Source organism: Gracilinanus agilis, chromosome 1 (assembly GCF_016433145.1).
Source record: "Gracilinanus agilis isolate LMUSP501 chromosome 1, AgileGrace, whole genome shotgun sequence".
Lineage (NCBI taxonomy): Eukaryota > Metazoa > Chordata > Mammalia > Didelphimorphia > Didelphidae > Gracilinanus > Gracilinanus agilis.
The window spans coordinates 19438913-19460650 of record NC_058130.1 but is presented as its reverse complement, the minus strand read 5'-3'; the positions used below and the strand labels follow the sequence as shown (position 1 = coordinate 19460650).

Here is a 21738-nt window from a genome sequence, read left to right as displayed (position 1 = left end):
CATACCCTCTTCCCCCCCGATTCAGTAAACCCTGTGGCTTTCAAACAACCTTCAGGATCAAATATAAAGTCCTTAACTTGGATTTCTGAATAGATCCAGTGACACTGGCTTCTTGGTTGTTCTACAAAGAGGACATTCCGTCTCTCTGCTCTAGGCATTTTCTCTGGACTATCCCCTATGTCTGAAATGCTCTCCTAGTAGGTATTAAGAACATAGTAGGTACTTAGTAAGTGTTTATTGCTTGATTGGCTAATAAATAATTGCTCCTTGTGAAATTCTCCTGCAGTTCTTAAACCTTACGACTAAGATTATGTAGGTTTCAGTAGATAACATGCAGCCCTTTTTTGGAGAATGTACACTTAATTTTCTTCCTATAATTGATATGTACTTTTTTTCTTCCAGACACACTGTCTTGTCTTGCCAGTTTTTGATGGAAATCAAGATAATGTATTTTGTTACCCAAGATAATTTATACACAAGATAAATGTGTAATGTAGTAGTCCTCATTTCACTCAATAGTTAAATTAAAGAAGCAGATTAAATCTCTTTGACTCTTTCAATTCTTTGGTCCCATAATTCCACTTTAGGGCTCTCCCTCCTCTTAGGGTACACTAACATTTTCTTTATCTCATTCTTTGACCCTTTGGTTGCCTCTTAGATGGATTATTTGTGTACACATCTTCTCTCTCTTCTCAGATTGTAAATTCGTTTAGGCACAGGTAGATTTTATGCATCTTGGTGTTCCTGACATAGTACCTTGTACATACTAGTCACTCAATATTTCTTGAATGAATAATGAAGTTCAGAAAAAAATCTCAAATATTTCTTTAAATGGATAACATAATACAATGGAAAGGTCAGTGGATTTGGAGTCAGAGATCTTGGGTATAAAACTCAGCTTTTTCACTTACTACATGCATGGCCTTGGACAAGTCTTTTTATTTTTCTTTCTATTCCATTGATTTCTCATCTATGACATTATTGGTTTTGGACCATATAACTTCTGAGTTTCTTTCTGGCTTTAAGTCTCTGTTCCTGTTTTTCTAAACAAGAAGACATTTGTTTGTGAATTTAGGATTTTGAATTCTCTTAAGCATACTACCTAAGTTTTCAAGAGTTTAAAAGGGTACCGATACTTTTGGAAAATATTAGTTGCATTTATTCAGGAAAAGAAATCTGTAGAAATATGGGTAAATTCTCTTCATTAAACTAATATGAATGAAATATTTCCTATAAGATTTCTATAATCTTAGAGTCAAAGAGATCTTACACATTGGATAGTCCTCTTCCCAAATTTTACGGAGGAAGAAACTGAGATCAAGAGAGGGGAGTGACTTACCCAGGGTCATATGACTGGTTAGTGAAGGAGCTAGACTTCTAGTAAACACTCATAGATTAAAAACATTGACATTTTTAATCTGAAGAAGAAAGAATTGCAGATAAAATTTTGTATAATCCCTTTGGCCTTTTATATGCTAGGCTGTATGATTTCATTAGTATAGGTCCTTCCTCTACCAAGGCAGAGAACAGTAGTTCCACACTTTAGGAAAGTGTTTGATGAATTCATATGACCACAAAAAAATTCATTATTTGCTGTGCAGCTTTCTCAGAAGGAACCTGTCTACCTTGATTAGGTTGGTTGAAACAATTTAGATGGAGCCTTTCAACATACCTTAGGCTCCACCAACATTGTCTTTGAGAATCTAAGGTAATTTTTACCCAGGCTTACAAAACTGGTGTCTTCCTCACCTCTTAATTCTCTGTCCCCCTTTCAGCCCACCCTCCGTTTCCAGTCTGTTGCAAAATCCTGTAACATCTCTTATAGATTGTCTCTTTTCGCCTTTGACACTGACATCATCCTTTTAAGACTCTTCTACCATCGCATGCTTTTTCATTTGTCTTTTTGCCTCAAGTCTTTTTTCATTCTCATTTGCTCTTCACTCAACTGTAAAATTCCTCTTCCTAAAGTGCAGACCAGACCATCTTTCTCTTCTATTCAATAAATTCCAATGGCTCCCTATTGCCTCTAGCATCAAATATAAAATCCTATTTGGCTTGAGTGACCTTCACCTGGCCCCTTCTTCCACCTTCCTCCCCTCCACATTCTCTAATTCAATGACACTGGCTTCCTCCATCTCCCAACTCTGTGCCTTTCCTTTGACCAGCCCCCATGACTAGAATTCTCTTCTTCTTCATTGCCAGTTCCTTAGCTTCTCTGGCTTCCTTTAAGTATCAGCTAAAATCTTACTTCTTTAGGAAACCTTTCCTAGTCCTCCTTTTAGTTAGCACCTCCTGCCTAGACCTTATTTGTACAGAGCTGTTTACGGGTTATGTTCTCCCACTGGACTGTGAGCTCTCTGAGAGCAAACTCATTTTTGTCCTTTGTTGATTCCCAAGCACTTCATCAGGAAAATATTTTTTCTTCCCTTTTCCTAATTAGGTATTTACTTAAGTCTTTGCTTTAACCAGGCAATGATCTGATTTCACACAAATGACTAATTCTTGGAACATGTGCTATATCTGAAACTAGTGTTTTCTCATGAGTTAATATAGAGTTAATTTTATTTGGGGAGCCATCACACAGTGATCAGAACTGAGTTCACTGCAAAAAAAAAAAAGAACATCCATTTTTTTCAATTAATGAGTTCTTCTCTACCTAGGTCAGTGGCACAGTGGTTGTATTCTCATGGAAACAATGTTTTAGGGCCAATTATCCATTGAAAGAGGATGAAAGAATTAGCAGCGAGGGAAAAAAGTGTCCAAGGTCTGATTGGTGAATGTGGCCAGTAACAAAGATGTGCAACAGAAATCCTAAGGCCTTAGCAGCCAAGTAGTAGTGAGAGATTCGTGTGCCAAAGATGGTCTGATGAGCCCCCCTTTGTGCTAGGAGGTGCCAATTTAGAGTCTGGGTGTGGTTTTTTTTTTTGGTGTTGTTATTTTTAATCTCATGTGATATGTATATTTTCCCCAAGTCTGTTCATTGCATAGAAATATAATTAGATGGTATTTAATTAAAATTGGGTGTTCCTGCCTAGGAGATCGTTTTGTCTTTCTTTTGTCTCCTCCCCCAAAAGATGCAATAAAAACATTGAGAGAAAATTTGGTTGTCCTGAGAAAATCAAATTGATTATGCCAATTACTTAATGACAACTTGTAATTTCACAGATATTGAGACAAAACTGGCATTTGCACATTGATGTGAAGTATAATTAGAGAATAGAAGTTGTAACGTCAGATAAACTAATGACAAAAATTATGTCAAGAATTTACTTTTAATTTTGTTTTTTTTAAAGAAAGTTTCAAAATACTTCTTAATTTCTTGGTTTTGCTTACACATGATTCTTACAAAAAAAAAGTTTCATTCTAAAGAAATATTCTTCTGTTACTAAATGTGATCAATTACTAATTGCTCCTGAGGTTCCATGGAAGACTTCTGTTATCCTAAATGAATGAATGATTTATTTGGTAAAAAATTCAGACTCACTTGGGGTCTGAGGCTTCCTTTTTTCCTATATTTTTATTTGGCTTGCTGTGTATATTGTGCAAATCTGAAATTCATGATAATATTTAATGAATTTTCAAAATTAGTAATTTTACATCACTGAGGATTTACATGGAAAAAATTACTGATAAAATGGAGCTAGAAATTTGTAATGTGAAATGATCTAATTAATTCTAAAATCTTTAGTAACATAATTGCGGTGTTTCATTGTACAGTATAAAGGCCAGTAGGTTTTAAGTCATAGATTTGATTTAAAAAGTAATATAGGGGGGCAGCTGGGTAGCTTAGTGGATTGAGAGCCAGACCTAGAGATGGGAGGTCCTGGGTTCAAATCCAGCCTCAGACACTTCCCAGCTGTGTGACCCTGGGCAAGTCACTTGACCCCCATTGCCTACCCTTACCACTCTTCCACCTATAAGTCAATACACAGAAGTTAAGGGTTTAAAAAAAAAAGTAATATAGGCATTGCACATGTTTTCATTGAACATTCTTCATTTTTATTGTGATTCACCTTTACATTAAAAAAAAAACTTTTAAACAAACATTCTCCTCAATAAATAACTTCCTTTCCTTTTGATGCGATATAGGAAACATGGATTAATCTTATAAAATGCTGCCTGATGCTGGTTAGAAGTGTTTTCTCCTCTTCTTTTTAACTTTTGTCTCTTGCGGAGTTTCCAGAGTAGGATACAGACTTCTTTTTTTCCATATAACCCAAGGATATATTTAAAGGTATACTTATTGTAATACATGCATATCTTGATTACAGAAGACAATCCTTTTTGTTTGAGATTGAACATGGAAAAGTTCATTCTCTAGTAATTCTTAACATTTGAAAACGAGATATTAAAATAGACATTTGCACATCATAAAATGCTTAATATGGTAGTGTTGTAAAATCATTGTAGAGTAGCGGATAGTATATGGGGTTTGGAATAGACCAAACTGGACCCCAGGCTTATCTTGGACACTTACTCTAATTGGTGGGCAAGTCAAGAACTTACCCTGGCACTTATCTCTTAAGTTGTAGATTGCTTTTGGTTCCTGGTTATTGGAGGGACTTCATGCTCCTGGCATTCCTTATGGTGAAGAAATGAGGATTAGAAGCTTTCATTTATAGTTGGTCACTTTGCATGGAGTCTCCAAAGAGCCTTTGAACACTTTAAAAGTGGTCCTCATAGCCTTGATATCTTTCTTAATTGGCAGGTAGGTGGTAAATGCTACTGTCCCCACTTTGCAGATGCAGAAAATTAAGGCATTGAAAGAGTAAGTTGCTGGCTCCAAGCCCTGCCCAAGGAGTTGAATCCTGATCTTCTGATTCCCCACTAATCTCCAAACTCCACAGCATGTGGAATTCTCAGGTAGGGAAATAGGCTTTCAAAGACAACACTATCACGTTCTCTTGAAGCAGTGACACAAAATCCTTCTCTGCTAACTTCTGGAGTATTTTCCTTCTTTTCCCACTGATGTGCTCTTCCAGATTCCCAGTATGGATTTGGGCTCTTAAGAGTTAGAGAAATGGCTGAAGGTTCAGTGGTGAGGACAGAACGGCCATCATCCAAGCTTTGCTGCTGCTCTTATTCTGGTTATTATTCATGACTGGTTCTCGGAACATTTGTGTTTATATCTGCAAACAACGGCCATTTGTTTGTTAATCCTGATAACTGATGCTCCATCAGAGCCGTTCCCCTCTTCCTGGGACGTAGCAGGATCCATTCAGAGGTCTAGTTCAGCTGATTTAACGTGGCCACTTATGGGAATGCTGCAGAAACTCTGGAAATGAGTAGGAAGGCACGCTGTTGTCTGGAGTTCCTGCTGCAAGAGTCTGTCTGCCTTCACACATGGCGCAGACATTCATCCCTAGAATAGGATGAATCTGAGGGAATTGGGGAACGCATTAGGTCTCTAGTACATCATCGATTTCTTTTTGTGGAATCCACACAGATTGGGTGCAGATTTCCATCCTTTAAAAAGATGGCCATCGTGTCTAAATTCTGCACACGTCTCAAGACTGCTCTGCTTAGCTGTTCTTCCTTCTTTAGAAACTGCCTTCTCTTGTCTGAAGTTAAAACTATGTTTTTGGTGTCACCATGACCTCTTCTTATCTCCTCACTCCCACAATTAAGAAAGTATAACCCCACCCCCAAACACATTTTATAAATAAACAAGCAAAAGGAATCCATCCAGTGGCCACGTCCTAATGTCAGCCTCAGCACTTTATACTCTTTAAAAAAAATCATTGTGAAAAGGAGATTCACGCTTCCTCCTCGTTTGGTACTCTTTTGTGTGTTTAACTTTAGAAGTAAACAAAAAAGATACCAGATAAACTATGCAGAGACATTTCTCACTTTACATAGATTTTCATTATGCCAGTTGGCCTTTACATAAAGAAGTCTGCATGCCCATTGCCCACGCCGTCTTGGGTGGTAAAGCTGAGTGAATGAGGATTGCCCAGACTGCCTGCTATCCCTCAGATGTGGCACGTCCAGTGTCCTGAAAATAAGCTTCTTTCTCTGCTCTTGGACTTTCTTCTGGAGACAGACCCCCCACCCCCAGCATAGATGTGCTTCTGGGAAGCACAGCCCCCATGGTCTTAACCAGAGCAGACGCTTGACCAGTCAGAGGCAATAGCTCATTTTGGCCCAATATGTTAGCAGAACGGGGTCAGCCCTGACAACAACCATTTTAAGGAAAAGTCATCACACCAACTTATACGTCCTATAAATACATCTTTGTATATTACTTCTGTTACATCAATGGAGATAAAATAAATAAGCAACAGAACTCCGCACAAATATAACGATCGACAAGATGATTAAAGTTGAAGAAAATGGCTGAAAGTGCCATATGCAGTCATTCTAGAGGGGCTTTGGTAAACAGAACTGCACTCCCTCTGTCAGGTGGTTTTCTTTAAACTGTGGCACAGATGTGTGCTGAGGACCTTTTTGGAGGTGCTCGCTTAGAAGCGTCTGCTGTGTCAGGGGAAATAGATCAATTTAAAAAACGAAAATGAAAAAGCATTGAAGCGATTTTCCATTCATTAGAAATATGTGTCTTTATAATATCCGTGTTATGATTTAAACAAGTGGAAATAAATCCAGATACATTTTTAGATTGTGTTAGGTATAAGTCTCTTTGAGAAATATGAAATATATTTCACCTTTTTGACATTTTATTAAACAGAAGAATAAAAACTTAATGGAATTTAGTATGTGGGCAAAAGGTTCGCTGAAAAACTGATTTGAATTGTGGCTTATTCTTCCCTAAGAAAAAAGAAATACTTAAAAAAAAAGAAACTGGAGACTTTTAGATGTTTACACAAATAGTTCCCTGGACACACTGTGTGACTGCAAACTCTAGAACACCATAACTCTCAAGAATCAAGGTTACCAGGAGCAAGTACATGACTCAGTAGATAAGAGAGGCAGGCCTGGAGATGGGAGGTCCGCAGACACTTCCCAGCTGTGCGACCCTGGGCAAGTCACTTAACCCCCATTGCCTAGCCCTTACCTCTCTTCTGCCTTGGAACTTAAACTTAATATTGATTCTAAGACGGAAGGTAAGGGTTTAAAAAAGAAAAAAAAGAATGTGACCATTAATTAAAAGAGAAATCAAGAAACTAACGTGAGGGAAGTTAGGTGTGACCTTTTCTGATTTTAAGGAGTAGTCAGAAAAGGAGGTGAGCTTGCTGTGTAGTGAGAGGGATAAAATTTGATCATTTGATTTTTGCACTATTAGTCACAGAAAGTAAAAAGACCTAGAAAAAAGCTTCCATTTGGTGGGATGAATATTCAGTCTATAAGACTCTCTCTTGAAGGATATAGACAAGAATCAGACAGCATTTTGAAGGATTTCGATGTGGGATGTTGAAGGGGAATCTTTATATCAATCAGATCATTGACTCTACAGTATTAAGAGCATATCTGACAACTAACAAATGGATAAATGCTAATCTTCAGGACTGATTTAGGGCGGTATAGGACAATAGTTTAATAGTCTGGCTAGAGCAGAGGTCAAATACGGGTACTGCAGCTGCCTCACTCTGGAGTACCCCAACTAGATTAAAGTGTATTTGGCAAATACAAAACAAAGTGAATAAAAATACAATAGAAGGCAGATCATGGCTTACTAGGTTAATATTCATTCTGTAGGGATTCTTGTTTACATTTAGTGAGCCTCATTACTATTTGAGTTTGACATCACTGTCTAGGGCAAGGATTCTTGTAGAGAGCCTTGAACATTAAACAAATGAGTTTGGATTTTATCCTGTACTTACTGGATCCATGAATTTATTTTTTAAAATATTTTTTGTAGTTATCTATTGGTGTTACTTGGAATCTGTATGGGATGTTCAGGCAGGACCAGCACCTCTAGGGTGAGGGCTTGCCAAACCTTTTTCAGGGCTGCGTCTCCCCCTTTGGTGTCTACCTCCCACCCGGCTCTCGATTGTGGCTCTAAGAAGCTGGAGCAACTGTCATGGCTCACGGATGGGCTAAAGCAGTCTGAGGGTAACTGACTGCCCCAGACCCATCGTGACTTAGGCTAGTGCCTACCCCGGCCAGACACCTGAAGAAAGCCTGCTGGTGGGATGGGCAGATGAGAACAGTTTGTTCCAATGGCCCCAAAGGCAGCTGAAGCAGGTGCAGTGGAGCCCTTCGAGCTTTGTCAGACACTGGAGATGCCATCCATGGCATCCTGGGCCATCTCCAGGCCCGAGTTTTCTCTTGCCAGTGGACTTCCGTGTACTAGGAAAGAGAGGGAGGCTGAGCACTTTCTACAACTCTGCCTCGCTTAAATTCTGGGATTGGGATTAGCTTAGGATCATTGAAATCCTATAACATTTCCCTCAGGCAGTGAAAACCCTAAATGTAGCCCAATTCGAATTGTTTATTACAAAATAAATAAAAATATGATAGAGTATAGATAGAGTTAATTTAGGGTTTCCTAAGTCAATATGGAATTCATTTCTATTTGAATTTGACACTGTTAGTCTAGAGCAGTGATTCACAAAGTGGGTGCCACCGCCCCCTGGTGGGTGCTGCAGCGATCCAGGGGGGCCATGATGGCCACAAGTGCATTTATCTTTCCTATTAATTGCTATTAAAATTTAAAAAAAATTAATTTCCAGGGGGCTAAGTAATATTTTTTCTGGAAATGGGGCGGTAGGCCAAAAAAGTTTGGGAACCACTGGTCTAGAGGATTACTTTGTAGATACCTGTTGCTTTAGGTGGATGAAATGAAAAGAAATGGAAGATTGGATGAAAAATACCATTTCAGGTTGCTTTGGAGATATAAAAATAGCAGGAAAGCTCAAGATATTTTTTAAAAACTTCATAAGACGGTACCCTGCTTCCTATTCTCCCAAGACATATAGCCCTAAGCTAAAACTTCCATGCGTCATGATACAAAGAGGCTTCAATCGTTCTTCCTCTTTTGGATCTAATCTATGATTATTCACTTGCAGATTGTAGCCCATCTGGGGTAACTGATGTTCATAAAGTTTCTGTAAAATGTCCCTCTAGCATTCTATACGGCTGCTAGATCTTTAACCCCATGGGAGTGAATACCATGAAGCTCTGAAGCTGTTGATCTCTTATACTTCACTCTCTACATGATTGACTCAGTGCCCTCCTTTCTGTTCCTAAATATACCAAATGAAATCTTTTGTATTTCTTGCTCATAGAGATCATTGCAGCCTATCTAGGCTCACCATTTGCTCTTCTGTTGCCCTTTGAATCATCTGCAACTTTGATTTTTTCAGATTGTGGAATTTCTTGATAGGCATCCATGGAGACTAAAAATTCACTTTCCTGCTTGTGATCAGCGTGGTATCATTGAAAACTCAACTATTTTTCCTCATTCAGGGAAAACATACAAAAGCAACATAAGATCCCTTTCCGCCTTTCTTTTTAGGGAGCCAATTTTGATGATTGTAATTTTGCAGCATTCAGTTTTGATGTGTTGGTCTTTTTGGAGAGTTGTAATCATTGTATGCATTGCGTAGTATAAAATTGCAATTTTATAATTGCATTTACTTCACTTTGCATAGTATAGAACTCTTCCGATACTTTTCTGTATTTGTCATGGTAACAATTTTTCACAGTGCATAATATTACATTTTGTTCATCTGTCATTAATTGTTTATCCATTCCCCATTTCTTTGCTCTTATAAAAGTACTTTTTCTTTTTAGTATTTCGATGGTTTGGGGGTCTTTGGCAATGACCTCTGTAGCATATATGCTTAGCAATAGAGTCTCCGGGTCAAAGGATATGGTCGCTTTCTTTGCATGATTCCAAATTGCTCTCCAGAATGGTTATACTAATTCATAAAACAGTTTATTAGTATCCAAAACTTTCTGCAAATCCTCCAGCATTGATTATTCATATCTTTTTGCATCTTTTCCAATCATCTAGGTAGGAGTGGGATGAAATGTTAGTTATTTTGTTTTGCATTTCTCTTATAATTGGTTATTTGAGTCATTCTTTCATATATTAGTTATACTTCTCTAGAGAACTTTTCTATCATTTGACCACTTACGGTTTGGGGAATGTTTTTTGTTTTCAAATATTTCTGTTAGTTGCTGATATGTTTTGGTCATCAGTCCTTTATTAGAGGTATTTGGCGCAAAATTTTTTTCCAGTTACTTTTCTTCTCTTATCCTAATTACAGTAATTTGGTGCATGTAAAAACTTTTCAGTTTCATGCATCTATAAAGTCTTTGAGAGTAAGATATACACATTAATGGATCTTTGACAAAGAAAGGAGAGAAAACTTAAGAAAAAATATGTAATATCAGACCACATCTTTATAGTCATACTATCGGTTGGGGCAAAGGATAGAAGTTCCCTTTGTGCTTAGCATTGACTGATAGAGAGCAGTTGATTTAGGAGGGGGAAATATTCTCTTTCCACAAGTAAATCATCCATTGCACGTGCTTCCATTCCCATAATGGGGACATTATTACTAATGCCATTTAGCCTCTCTGCCAGGACCTATGGAACTTCTCCATCTCTCAAACTCACATCAAATGGATCCTTCCGATACTCATTTACCTAAACTTAGGGGGGAAAGACAACAAAGAGATGGCGTAGCCATATGTTCACAACCCTCATGGCTGAGTGGGGGACAGAGCAGCTCTGCAAGAGAGAGTCACTTAAATACAATTCACATACAAGGCAGACATCATCCTGCCATATTTTCGGTCCTCTTTGAAATGAAGGTTGAATAGTAATAATAGTTTCATTCTTAAGTGTCCTTGGACTAGCTTTGCTTACTTGAGTCTCTTACCATTAGATCATTTCTTCCTCTCTGCTGTTTCTTACTGCATTATGAAGTGATATCACTCATCATTTACTGTCATTCTTTTCCATTTAATTTTACCAGAAAGTACATTCTAAAACTAGTTTTGCCCTTAGCTGCTATGTCTCTCTGCCTGACCAGTGAGTCAAGTTTTTGCTGATTTAGGTGGTTTTTATGCTCATTTGGTCTCCTTGTGACAACTGATTTACATCGGTTATATTTCTATGTGTAATTATTGAAATTGAAGTTGATGTCTTTTTCCATCCATATCCCATTTTCAGAATGAATGACTTGTTTAAATAGGTTAATTTGGAACCATTTTAATTGCACTCATTTAATAAGCCTTTTAAAAGTGCTGATTATATGCCAGGCATTATTAGGCCCTGGGGATGCAAATAAAAACATGAGATAGTTACTGCCCTCAAGGACCTTATAGTCTACTAAGGGGATAAAGCTTATTCCAGGAAAAGGATGTAGAGGACACACACAATAAATATGTGGTGATTAAGGAGGGAAGATGACTAACAGTTGGGGGAATCAGAAAAGATTTTTCGAGAGCCAATGTGGGGAGAACAGATGGTATGGGAAATAGCCAACAGCCTGGGTTGGCTAGGATGTAGAGTTTGTGAAAGAGAAGAATGTGTGATCAGCCTAGAAAGATAAAGTAGGGGTACGTTCCAAAGGGCTTTAAATGCTAAACAAGATTTCATATCTTTTTCTCATTTTTATCCCAATTTTGGATTAATTTTGATCTTTGTTCTGACAAAGCTCACTCTGTTGATGCTACCGAGAACTGATTTGGGAATGACTCCTCTAACAGTAACAAGTTGCTTACTGTCTGTTAAAATAGAATCAGTCTTCCTTTTGAGATGACATTCAATGATCTCCAAGCCCAGTGCTTTCTGATGAAGTATTCATGAATAAACCTGAGACATGGGGCTTCTATGGCTGTGTTCTCTACGTCATGGCCTTTCTGCTTATTTACTCTAACAAGCTATATATAGAAATGAAAACAATATGTATATACTCATATATATTTCGTTTTCTCTTCCCTCCTTTGCAATGAAATTACCAGGTAGCAGAGCAGTTTGGAGGGTCTTCCCCTCTTTCTCTGCAACAGATGGTACATAAACTACAGTGATTTCATGGTAATCTTTTTTGCAGATATTTATCACGAGTACCACAGTACAAGCCAATCAAAAATGTACCACCAAATTTTATTTCTTAGTGCATTTGAATGCATGATAAATGAAAACCTTTAATTATCTTATTTGTCTCTAAGGGTGACCTGGGAGCCAGCTTTCCATTTAACTTCAACTTCTTTCTGTATTTAGGTTTCATTCATAGGGAGAAAAGCAAGAGTGAAATAATCCAATTACTCTTATATCGAGGTTTAAAACTTTTTTCCCCCCTGCATCATGCTCATGGGCAGTCTAGTGAAGCCTGTGGACCCCTTTCAGAATGTTTTTAAAAGTATAAAATAAACCATATAGAATTATAAAGGAAGTCAGTTAGATTGAAATACAGCTATCAGCTATTAAAAAATAAGTTCATGGAACCCAGGTCAAGAACCTCTGCAGTCTCGTAGTAAGTCATAGGACAAAGATCTCACATTTAAAGTACCAGTGGCTTAGTTGATGTTTTTAGATGAATGAAAAACTGTGTTTCTGGGTGTTCTCTGCCACTCTGTCATGGATGATGCGAAAGGGAAAGGTATCCACCAAAGACAGAAGACTGTTTTATATTATTCATTGTTTCACGAGTTGCCATGGCCAAAGAATTCCTCTATAAGTGGCTGGTCTCCTGGTGGAGAGCCTCTCTGGATGTAGGTTGGTCCTCAGGAGTCAGGCTTGATCTATCACAGGGAGGATACTAGAAGCCTTGTCAGTAGAGTAGAACTTGTCAGAGCTTCAACTTGGCTTGTTGCCCTTTGAGAATCCATTGTCATCATCAGGCTACAGTGAGGTGTCAGAGGAGGACTTTGGGAAGTTTAGTCCAGATCCAGCCTCAGAAACTTACTAGCTATGTGACCCTGGGCAAGGCCCTTAAACTTGATTGCCTCAGTTCCTCATCTTTAAAAATGAGCTGGAGAAGGAAGTGGCAAATCACTTTAGTACCTTTGCCAAGAAAACCCCAGTGGGAGGTCGCAGAGAGTTGGAAATGACTGAAACAACTGAACGAGAACCACAATAATAATTGAGTGTTTAATGGAAATTATATATTAAATTTCAAAGTTAATAGAGGCCAACACTTAATTATTTATGTTTAGTCTTTTTCAAATTCTTTTATTTGTTCTTTCAATTTCTGTATATCCCATAACTTGTTAGCATTATTTTCTTTGGGTTGGCTGAGTAAAAAAGGAATAAGCTTGGATGAGTCAATCAGATGTTCATTAGCTTCACTGTCGTAGACTCGTAGAACCTCACAATCCAGAGTGATCTTATCAGAAGCCACCTAATTCAGCTTTCCTAAAATAAGATCTGATCTAATGGACTTAATAAAAGCTGAACTCCCTTTGGTTTCAAGACCATGATCCTCAGCAGCAGCCTGTGCCAAATATGGACGATTCTCATCCTGAGAAATTGTCTCCTTGGATCATGCCAAAGTCTCCTTCCCTTCAACTTTCCTCTAGTGTTCTTAGCTCAGCACTTTCTTGGCCAAGCAGAATAAGTCTAATCACTCTTCCACATGGCAGCCCTTCAAAGTCGTGGAGATCATCATTTCTTCTTCCTCCCTCCTGCATCTTTTCTAAGCTAAGCACTTCCAGTTCTCTCAACCAGTTGTCATATGCTATCTGCAGGCCCTTCACCATCCTGAGTGCTCTCTTCTGCACACTTTCCACACCATCAGGGCCTCTCCTAAAATGTGGAATTCAGAACTGCCTTCAGGAGTTCAAATGTAGTCTGATTAGAACAGAGTACACTTTCCTTCTTCTTGTTTCCTTCTTCTCTCCCAGTGTAGCCCCACATTGCATGAGCATTTTGGCTTGCCATAACTGAGGGCTAATTTATTTTGATATTTAGCCCACTTTAATTCTCAAATCTTTCAGATGAATAATTGTCTAGTTTTTTATCCTCTCTCTTATACTTGTGAAATTGAATATTTCAAACCATTTGGAAGACTGGGCTGTTATCAACTGTGATATCATCTTAGATAGATGTAGGTATATGTAGGTACATATATTAGATAAATAGATGCATCTCTCACATATGGGTGTATATATATCATATGTACATATATAATATATGTATGTTTGTCTGTAGCTTTGCCTTCTAACCCAATAGCTGTCAAAAAGGCAATGATCTGTCTGCCATGACCTCTGTAATGATGCCCTAGAGGTGTTTTGAGATCGTAACTTTCTGTTCAAGATATTTAGTAACCATAAATATAATAAATTTGAGAATATTTGGTAGAAATTCAAATTAAAGCCTCTGAAATAGTTTTTAGGTGTGATCCTATTCTACCTCAAAAAAATAAGTACAGAATTCCCCTTTTGTCTTACAATGTTAGGTATATTCCATCTATGGCCAAGAGCCTGCTATTCCTATATTTTAAGCTATGCTCTAGAAATCCAAATGAATTCTTAGAAAACATCATTTTAACCAGCTGTTGTTTACTTACCACAACTTCTTCTGAAGTCTTTACCTGGTCTTTTTTTTAAAACCTTTACCTGCTGTCTTAGAATTGATAGTAACTATTAGTTCCAAGGCAGAAGAGTGGTAAGGGCTAGGCAGTGGGGGAGAAGTGACTTGCCCAGGGTCATCCAGCTGGGAAATGCCTGAAACGGATTCAAACCCAGGACCTCCCATCTCCTGGCTTGACTTTTTATCCACTGAGCCATCTAGCTGTACCCATTCGCCTATTTTTGACAGTCAGGATCAAAACACTCTCTGTGTCCCTGATGTCTTTAGCTCCTTGACTATAACTTCACAATTCTGAGCTGTGCTTCCAAGATTTCCTTTGGAAGGAATGTCCTGGCCCTTCTGGGTCACCAAAGATTGCAGTAGTCCTTAGTCCTGGGAAGTCTGGGGAGGTCGTTAGTGTCAGTTAGGCTGCCTAAGCAGGGAAGTACCAGCCTCAACTCCTCACCTCTTCCTCTGTCCTCCTGGCTAAGCTTTCACCTGCCAGCATGTGTGGGGGAGTCCACATCGCCATTCCCTGGAGTTCACATAGTCATTTCTCTCTCTGAGTGGCTCTCATTGTTGTTACTTAGCTCCAGGTTTTTTGTGATTCTTTTTCTTTTTCTTTTCTTTTCTTTTTTTTTTAAACCCTTGTACTTCGGTGTATTGTCTCATAGGTGGAAGATTGGTAAGGGTGGGCAATGGGGTCAAGTGACTTGCCCAGGGTCACACAGCTGGGAAGTGGCTGAGGCCGGGTTTGAACCTAGGACCTCCTGTCTCTAGGCCCGACTCTCACTCCACTGAGCTACCCAGCTGCCCCGATTCTTTTTCTCTCTGGCCTTGCTTTCCCACCCTCCAGATTCCCTTCAGTTTTTAGGTCCTACTTTTTGATTTTCACCCTGAAGCCTTTCTATAGTTTAATGAAAATTTTCATTTTTCTTGATAATGTGGAGAATAGAATGTTATCTCCGGTGCCCCTTTAGCCTCTCTTCTGGATGAGAGAACAGCCCAGACCTTGATCATGGATAATTCATTTTGCTGTAGAAAGCCCAACAATCTCAGATTCTTTGTATGTAGCTCACTACAAACTTTGCCCTGTACTTTTCAGGGGCCCAAACAGATTCTCTCGCCTTTGTCTTGCTTGCTAGTAGCTCTCTTTGCCAGCATCCCTTTAGAATTGCTATGGCAAACTACCTGTGGCAATGGAATTCTCACTTTCCTTACTTAGCACCTTGATAGAGAGACACTTCCTTGTCATTTAAAGTTGAAAGGGCAAGTAAAGATTAAATTAATGCCTAAAATGAGGTCTAAAAATTGCCTATCGATTTCTTTTATCCCTAGACTCTTCTCACACAGAATAATTTCTGATATGTAAGTCCAAAATTCAAGTGAAAAAAAAGATGTATGTAACAAAAGAGCTAACTATAAAAGGCTATTTTATAGGAAAGATTTAAAATTTCACTGTAAAACTTTCCTAGCAGGAGAATGTTTTTCTTTATTTTTAGCACATATGCTAAAAAGCTTATTTTCTTTTTTAATGTCAAGATTCCATATATGGCTTTGAGAGCTGTATATCCTATCTTTTTTTTTTTTTTAAACACTTGTACTTCGGTGTATTGTCTCATAGGTGGAATATTGGTAAGGGTGGGCAATGGGGGTCAAGTGACTTGCCCAGGGTCACACAGCTGGGAAGTGGCTGAGGCCGGGTTTGAACCCAGGATCTCCTGTCTCTAGGCCTGACTCTCACTCCACTGAACTACCCAGCTGCCCCCCCCCCCCCATCTTTTATTAGTAATGCTGATTGGGAGAAAAAGTCAAAAACTTCTTTTGAGACTTTTCATGTAAATAATTCACAAATAAAACTCTGGTTTACTTTGTACATATGATTTACTTTTTTCACTGAGTACCTATCAGTCATCTAGAAATTTGAATACTTGGTCCTAAGTGCATTTTTATTTTCAGTGTACACGTGTGATGTGGACCCCTCCTCTTCGTGAAAGTTTCTCATATCCATTCCTTGTGCTTCAAATGTTGCTTGTGACTCATATTCTCAGGTAATATTGATTTATCCTCAATTATTTGTATGGGATACTTTAAAATGTAATTTACTAAGCATATAGAAAGGAGAAATCAGATTCTCTTACTCATTCGTTTATTCATTTAGCATTTATTGGAACCATACTATGTGTAAGGGACTCTGTTAAATCCTAGAGCTATAAAGAGCAAAAAAAAAAAAAAGAGTCTGTACCTTCAAGGAGTTTACTTTCTGCTGTGATTCTTCAAAGCGCACACACACACACACACACACACACACACACACACACACACACACACATACACACACGCGCGCGCGCGCGTCAATATAAACTACGGCACAATGTCATTTTGGTGGTAGAAGGGAAGTAGACTAATGATCAAGGGTCTCAGGAAAGGCCTTATGGAAAAGATGGCATTTAAGATGAACCTACAGGGATCTGGAGGTTCCAAGAGATGGAGGTGAAAAGGGCGGCGCCTTTCAAGCAAGAGTGACAGCCTTTGCCATGGTATGGCGCTGAGGAGTAGACTTTGTACATAGGGAACACCAAGTTAGCCTCTTTGGACCAGGAGATGGTGCAAAATGAGATAAATATGAAAAAGTGAGCTGGAGCTAGTTTACGAAGGGCTTTAAGAGTCAGAAAGAGGAATTTGTATTTTTATCCAAAGAGCAATAGGGAACCAGTGAAGCTTCTTGACAGCCAGAGGGAGATGGTCAGGTTTTTATATTAAGAATATCAGTTTGGTAGATGTGTAGAGATGTGTTCACAAAGGAAGAACTGGCTACAGGAAGACCAATTTTTAAAATGATTTATTTTTGAATTAGATCGTAGAGTTCAAATGATGGTCTAGACTAGCGTAGATGTGAATGTGTGGAAGAAGAATCAGCAAGGCTTGGCAACAGAACAGATATAGGCAGTGAAGGATGCATTTTTAATATGTATACATTGTTTAATCTTTTTATATGTACACTGTTTATCTTTTAACATGTACATTTATATATGTGTCTATATTATTATACACATATATATGAATACGTATGTGTACAAATACATATATGTACCTACAAATATATTCACAAAGTGTAAACTTCTTGAGGGTGAAAACTGTCTTATACCTGTTTTTGCCACATGCAGGTGATTGGCAGGTTTTTTTGATGATTCACGACAAAATGTTGCCTTAAGAACACTTCTCCAAAAAACATCTACCATGAAATCCCACTTCCTAAGGAGCCTTTCCCAATCCCCCTTAATTCTAGTGCCCGCCTTCTGTTGATTGTTTTCAGTATATCCTGTTTGTAGCTTGTTTGTCCATCGCTGTTTGCATGCTGTCTCCCCCATGAGGTTATATCTTCTCTGAGGGCAGAGACTATCTTTTGCTTTTCTTTGTATCTTTAGCCCTTAGTACAGGGCTTGGCACTTCTATTTAGTGCTTAATACATGTTTATTGTTGACATCTCTACATGAAATACTAAGATTTCTGAAAAGATGATGAACAAAAATAATTTATGAATGCTTATTGAGGGCCAGATGTCATGTTAAGCTCAGGAGATACAAATAGAAAAAAATTAAAGAGTCCTTGCTCGTTAGGGGAGCAGAATTTTACTTTAATTAGGGGAGAAGAAGACCTACAGGTAGAGAACCAGGCCTAGCATACACCCAGCTCTGATGACAAGGCCTGGAGTGTGGAGTGGCAGATCATATGGTAAGTTCTGCTGGTCTTCCATCTTGCCAAAAGAATCAAAGTTGGTGACTCCTAGTTCTTCCTAGAGGTGTGATCCGCCGTGCGCCTATACAGTGGCTATCAAAATCACTTGAGCTACAGAACAGTGAGGCTCATAGTCTGTCCTGCCACAGAAGAAGTCCAATATAGATCCAAGTTGAAGGATATCTATGGATGGTGAGATCGTCCTGTGCATAAATGCTATTGTACAGATTTCATTATGGTCTAGCACATCTGCCTGGACAAGATTCCTTACTGTTCAGAAAGGGGCGATCTATCATCCACCCATCCAGGAAAAGCCAAGCAGATGAAGAATATTTATTGCCAAGATTCTGACTTAATAGCTGGATGAACAAATGATTGAGCTTGTCCATCAGCATATTTGCTTAGGATAGAAATGAGTTGAATGCAAAGTTAAAACAGGAAGAGAAAAGCGGACTAGAATATTTTTGAGAGCTTGCAAAGTTCCTTTAAGGACTCCAAACTTCTTCCAGAAATACAGAACCATCTTTTAAACACTATTATTTTACTATTGTTATTATATGGCTGGGAGATATGGAACAAATTATCTCTGGAGAACTGAAAATTATTAGCTCACGAAGGGCAATGGAAAGGCACAGGATGTATGTGAGCAGGATGCAACACACAATGAATGAGGAATGCCGAAGTGTAAGAGTAAAGGATATGATCAGGAAAATGTATGATAGAATAAGAAGATGGACCGGCCATGTTATAAGGATTGGGAATAAGAGGTTCACTGCCTGAGTGTTCCATTAGTATTTTTTCTATGTCGAGAGAAAATCAGGAAATCGCCAGCACGTTGGGCAGGTCCCCTTTGGGGAATGTATCAGAGGACTAGTGTCTGTAACATTGGAGGAAGTATCCAAATCCATAGGGTCATAGAACCATTTGAATGTTGAGTAATGAATCCAGTAAAAGTTATTAATTTATATTTCACCTTTTAAAAATAGTCCAAGTTCTCTTAGTTTGGTAGTCATATTTACATTCGATTAATGCATCCAGTTTAAAATGTAACCCAATAAAGTGTGTTGGTTTGTTTGTTTTTTGAGGGGGTTGTTTTATTCTTTTAAAGCAATCAGGATCCACGTGTTTTCTAATTCAGCTTATATCCATTTTATCTTTTCTAGGGCTACAAATGTCTATAGAGGAAGCTTGATCGCCCTCTGCATTTCAAATATTTTTTTCATGCTTCCTTGGCAGTTTGCTCAGTTTGTCCTTCTCACACAGGTATGTAGATTAAACAAACAAACAAAGCATGGATCATCTTCATTTATTTGGTTTTATCATCCTGGTTATCATGTTACAGTTTACATCTCTCTTTCCCTTCACTAAATATCTTGAGAAATCTGTCCATACTCTCTTCTCTCTTCTCATTTCTTAATTCTCTGCATTCTGACCTCAGACCTTATCGCTCAACTGAAATTTCCCTCTCTGATTGCCTGAGTTCTGCTTCTCCATGCCCTTCCATTGAAGACATGCCTAACAGGCAGGTTCCTTTTAAGGTTTCAAGGCCAACGGTGCAGAATTTTAGCTCTCTTTCTAGTCATAATTTCTAACTGTTGTCTCATGGCTGGCTTCTTTGTTTTGGTCAGACCCATCCTGGGTGATCATCATTGGGAATATTCTACAGCTGTCATTTATCTGCCATGTATCTTCTCGTTGTCCTTAGATTTACTTTTATTTTTTGACCTTTCCAAGATCATGGTGGTGTGTAGTTTTTTTGCTATAGAACATGACAGGAAGAACGGTGTTCATCTCATGAATATTTTAAGACTAAACAGTTTGGAATTATTAAAAGCACTGCGTAGTTCCACATTGGCCATAAGCTGGATATTCTACTCAGTTTGGGGCCTACTTCATTTGGTCCATATCTGGTATTCACAAATTTACTATTTCATTGCATGTCGAAGTCTGGCCAAATTGTTTCTTTTTTTAACTCCATAAGCTTTTTTGCAGAGTTGACTAATCGCTCTCCTATTACTATGCATTTTCCTGATGGAATTTTGTAGAGTCTGTTGTTTGACAAAATATCAGCACCTGACATATACCTAGGAAATATTTTTGGAATAAATGATACTTAGATATAAAATACTCTGACCTGGCTAGTGCTCTTTCTAGAGGCCAGTGTGGCACATATGTGTAGAGAATATTCAGTCTGAAGGTGGAGGACGTGGCTCTGACTCTACCATGTCTCATCAGTGTCCCCCTAACCAGGTTATTTAGCCTTTCTAAGCCTCAGTTTCTTCCTATGTAAAACGGGGGTTAGTAATTTAATTCTTCAAGTGTCCACGGCAATGTGTTGATTGAGTCCTCTATGAGTCTGTGTCACTTAATCCCACCTAGGCCTCACTGTAGCAAAGCAGTCATTCTGCCTCTTGGGTAGATTTGCTGTCCCACTTTCCACAGCAGCTGTTCAGACTTTATTTCTCCTCAAGCCCTCCCTCTGCTGAGGACTTTGCCTTATACCTCAGTGGAAAAACTAAGACCATTTGTTGGATTTCCTTCTTCTCCCTCCTCTTCAGCTCATATCCCACCATCTCTTTCCCTCCCGCTTTGGAAGACAAGGTAGCTTCTCTAAGGACAACCCTCCCCATGCGTCTTTGATCCCATCCACCCTTTTTACCTTCATTTTCCCTCATTCCCTTATCTTTAATCTGTCCCTCAGCACTGACTCCTTCTGTGCTGCCTACAAACATGTCTATGTCTCCTTCCTCCTTCCTCCTTTAAAACAAATCTTCATTCGATCTGACTGCCCTGTTAGCTACCAGCTATCATAATTTATCTCTCTTTACCTTCATTGGGAATATTCTAAGACAGCCGTCATTTAACTGCATCTTCTCATTGTCCTTAGATTCACTTTTATTTTTTGACCTTTCCAAGATCATGGTGTTGTGTAATTTTTTGCTATACAGCAAATCTGTCCATACTCTCTTCTCTCTTCTCATTTCTTAATTCTCTGTATTCTGACCTCAGACCTTATCACTCAACTGAAATTTCCCTCTCCAATTGCCAAAGACTTTAATAGCCAAATGTAATTGCTATTTCTCAATCCTCATCCTTCTTGATCTCTCTGCACCCTTGGATACTGTTTTTTTTTAACCTTTACCTTCCATCTTAAAATCAATATAAAGTATTGGTTCCAAGGCAGAAGAGCAGTAAGGGCTGGGAAATGAGGATTGATTGACTTGCCCAGGATCACACAGAAATTATCTGAGCCCAGGACCTCCTGCCTTGAGTCTGGCTCTCAATCCTCTGAGCCACCTAACTGCCCCCGAGGCTTGGGCACTGTTGAGCCTTTCCTCCTAGAGGTTTTTGTGACCACCTCCTCTCTTGCTTTTGGTGATATTTCTGTCTCCAGGTTCTCCTTCCACCTCTCTTTGCTGGCTCTTCATATCCTATCTAATAGGATTCCTCCAAGGCATTGCCTTTTTCTCTTTTCCTTTTATGCTAGGGCCGCTTACCCTTTTTTTGTCTAATGGATTTCAGTGGCAGTCTGAAGGGGTACATGGATCTCTTCTCAGAATAATGCTTTTAAATGC

At 38.7% G+C, this 21738-nt stretch overlaps 1 protein-coding gene across 1 annotated transcript in view; it reads left to right on the top strand.

Moving 5' to 3' along the window:
- DPY19L1 (dpy-19 like C-mannosyltransferase 1) overlaps positions 1 to 21738 on the top strand; it is a 97690-nt gene that overhangs the window by 48641 nt on the left and 27311 nt on the right. Inside the window, exons 8-9 of the mRNA XM_044656797.1 lie at positions 16385 to 16476; positions 19327 to 19426. Coding sequence (XP_044512732.1) covers positions 16385 to 16476; positions 19327 to 19426 — 192 coding nt within the window. The remainder of the gene's footprint in view (positions 1 to 16384; positions 16477 to 19326; positions 19427 to 21738) is intronic.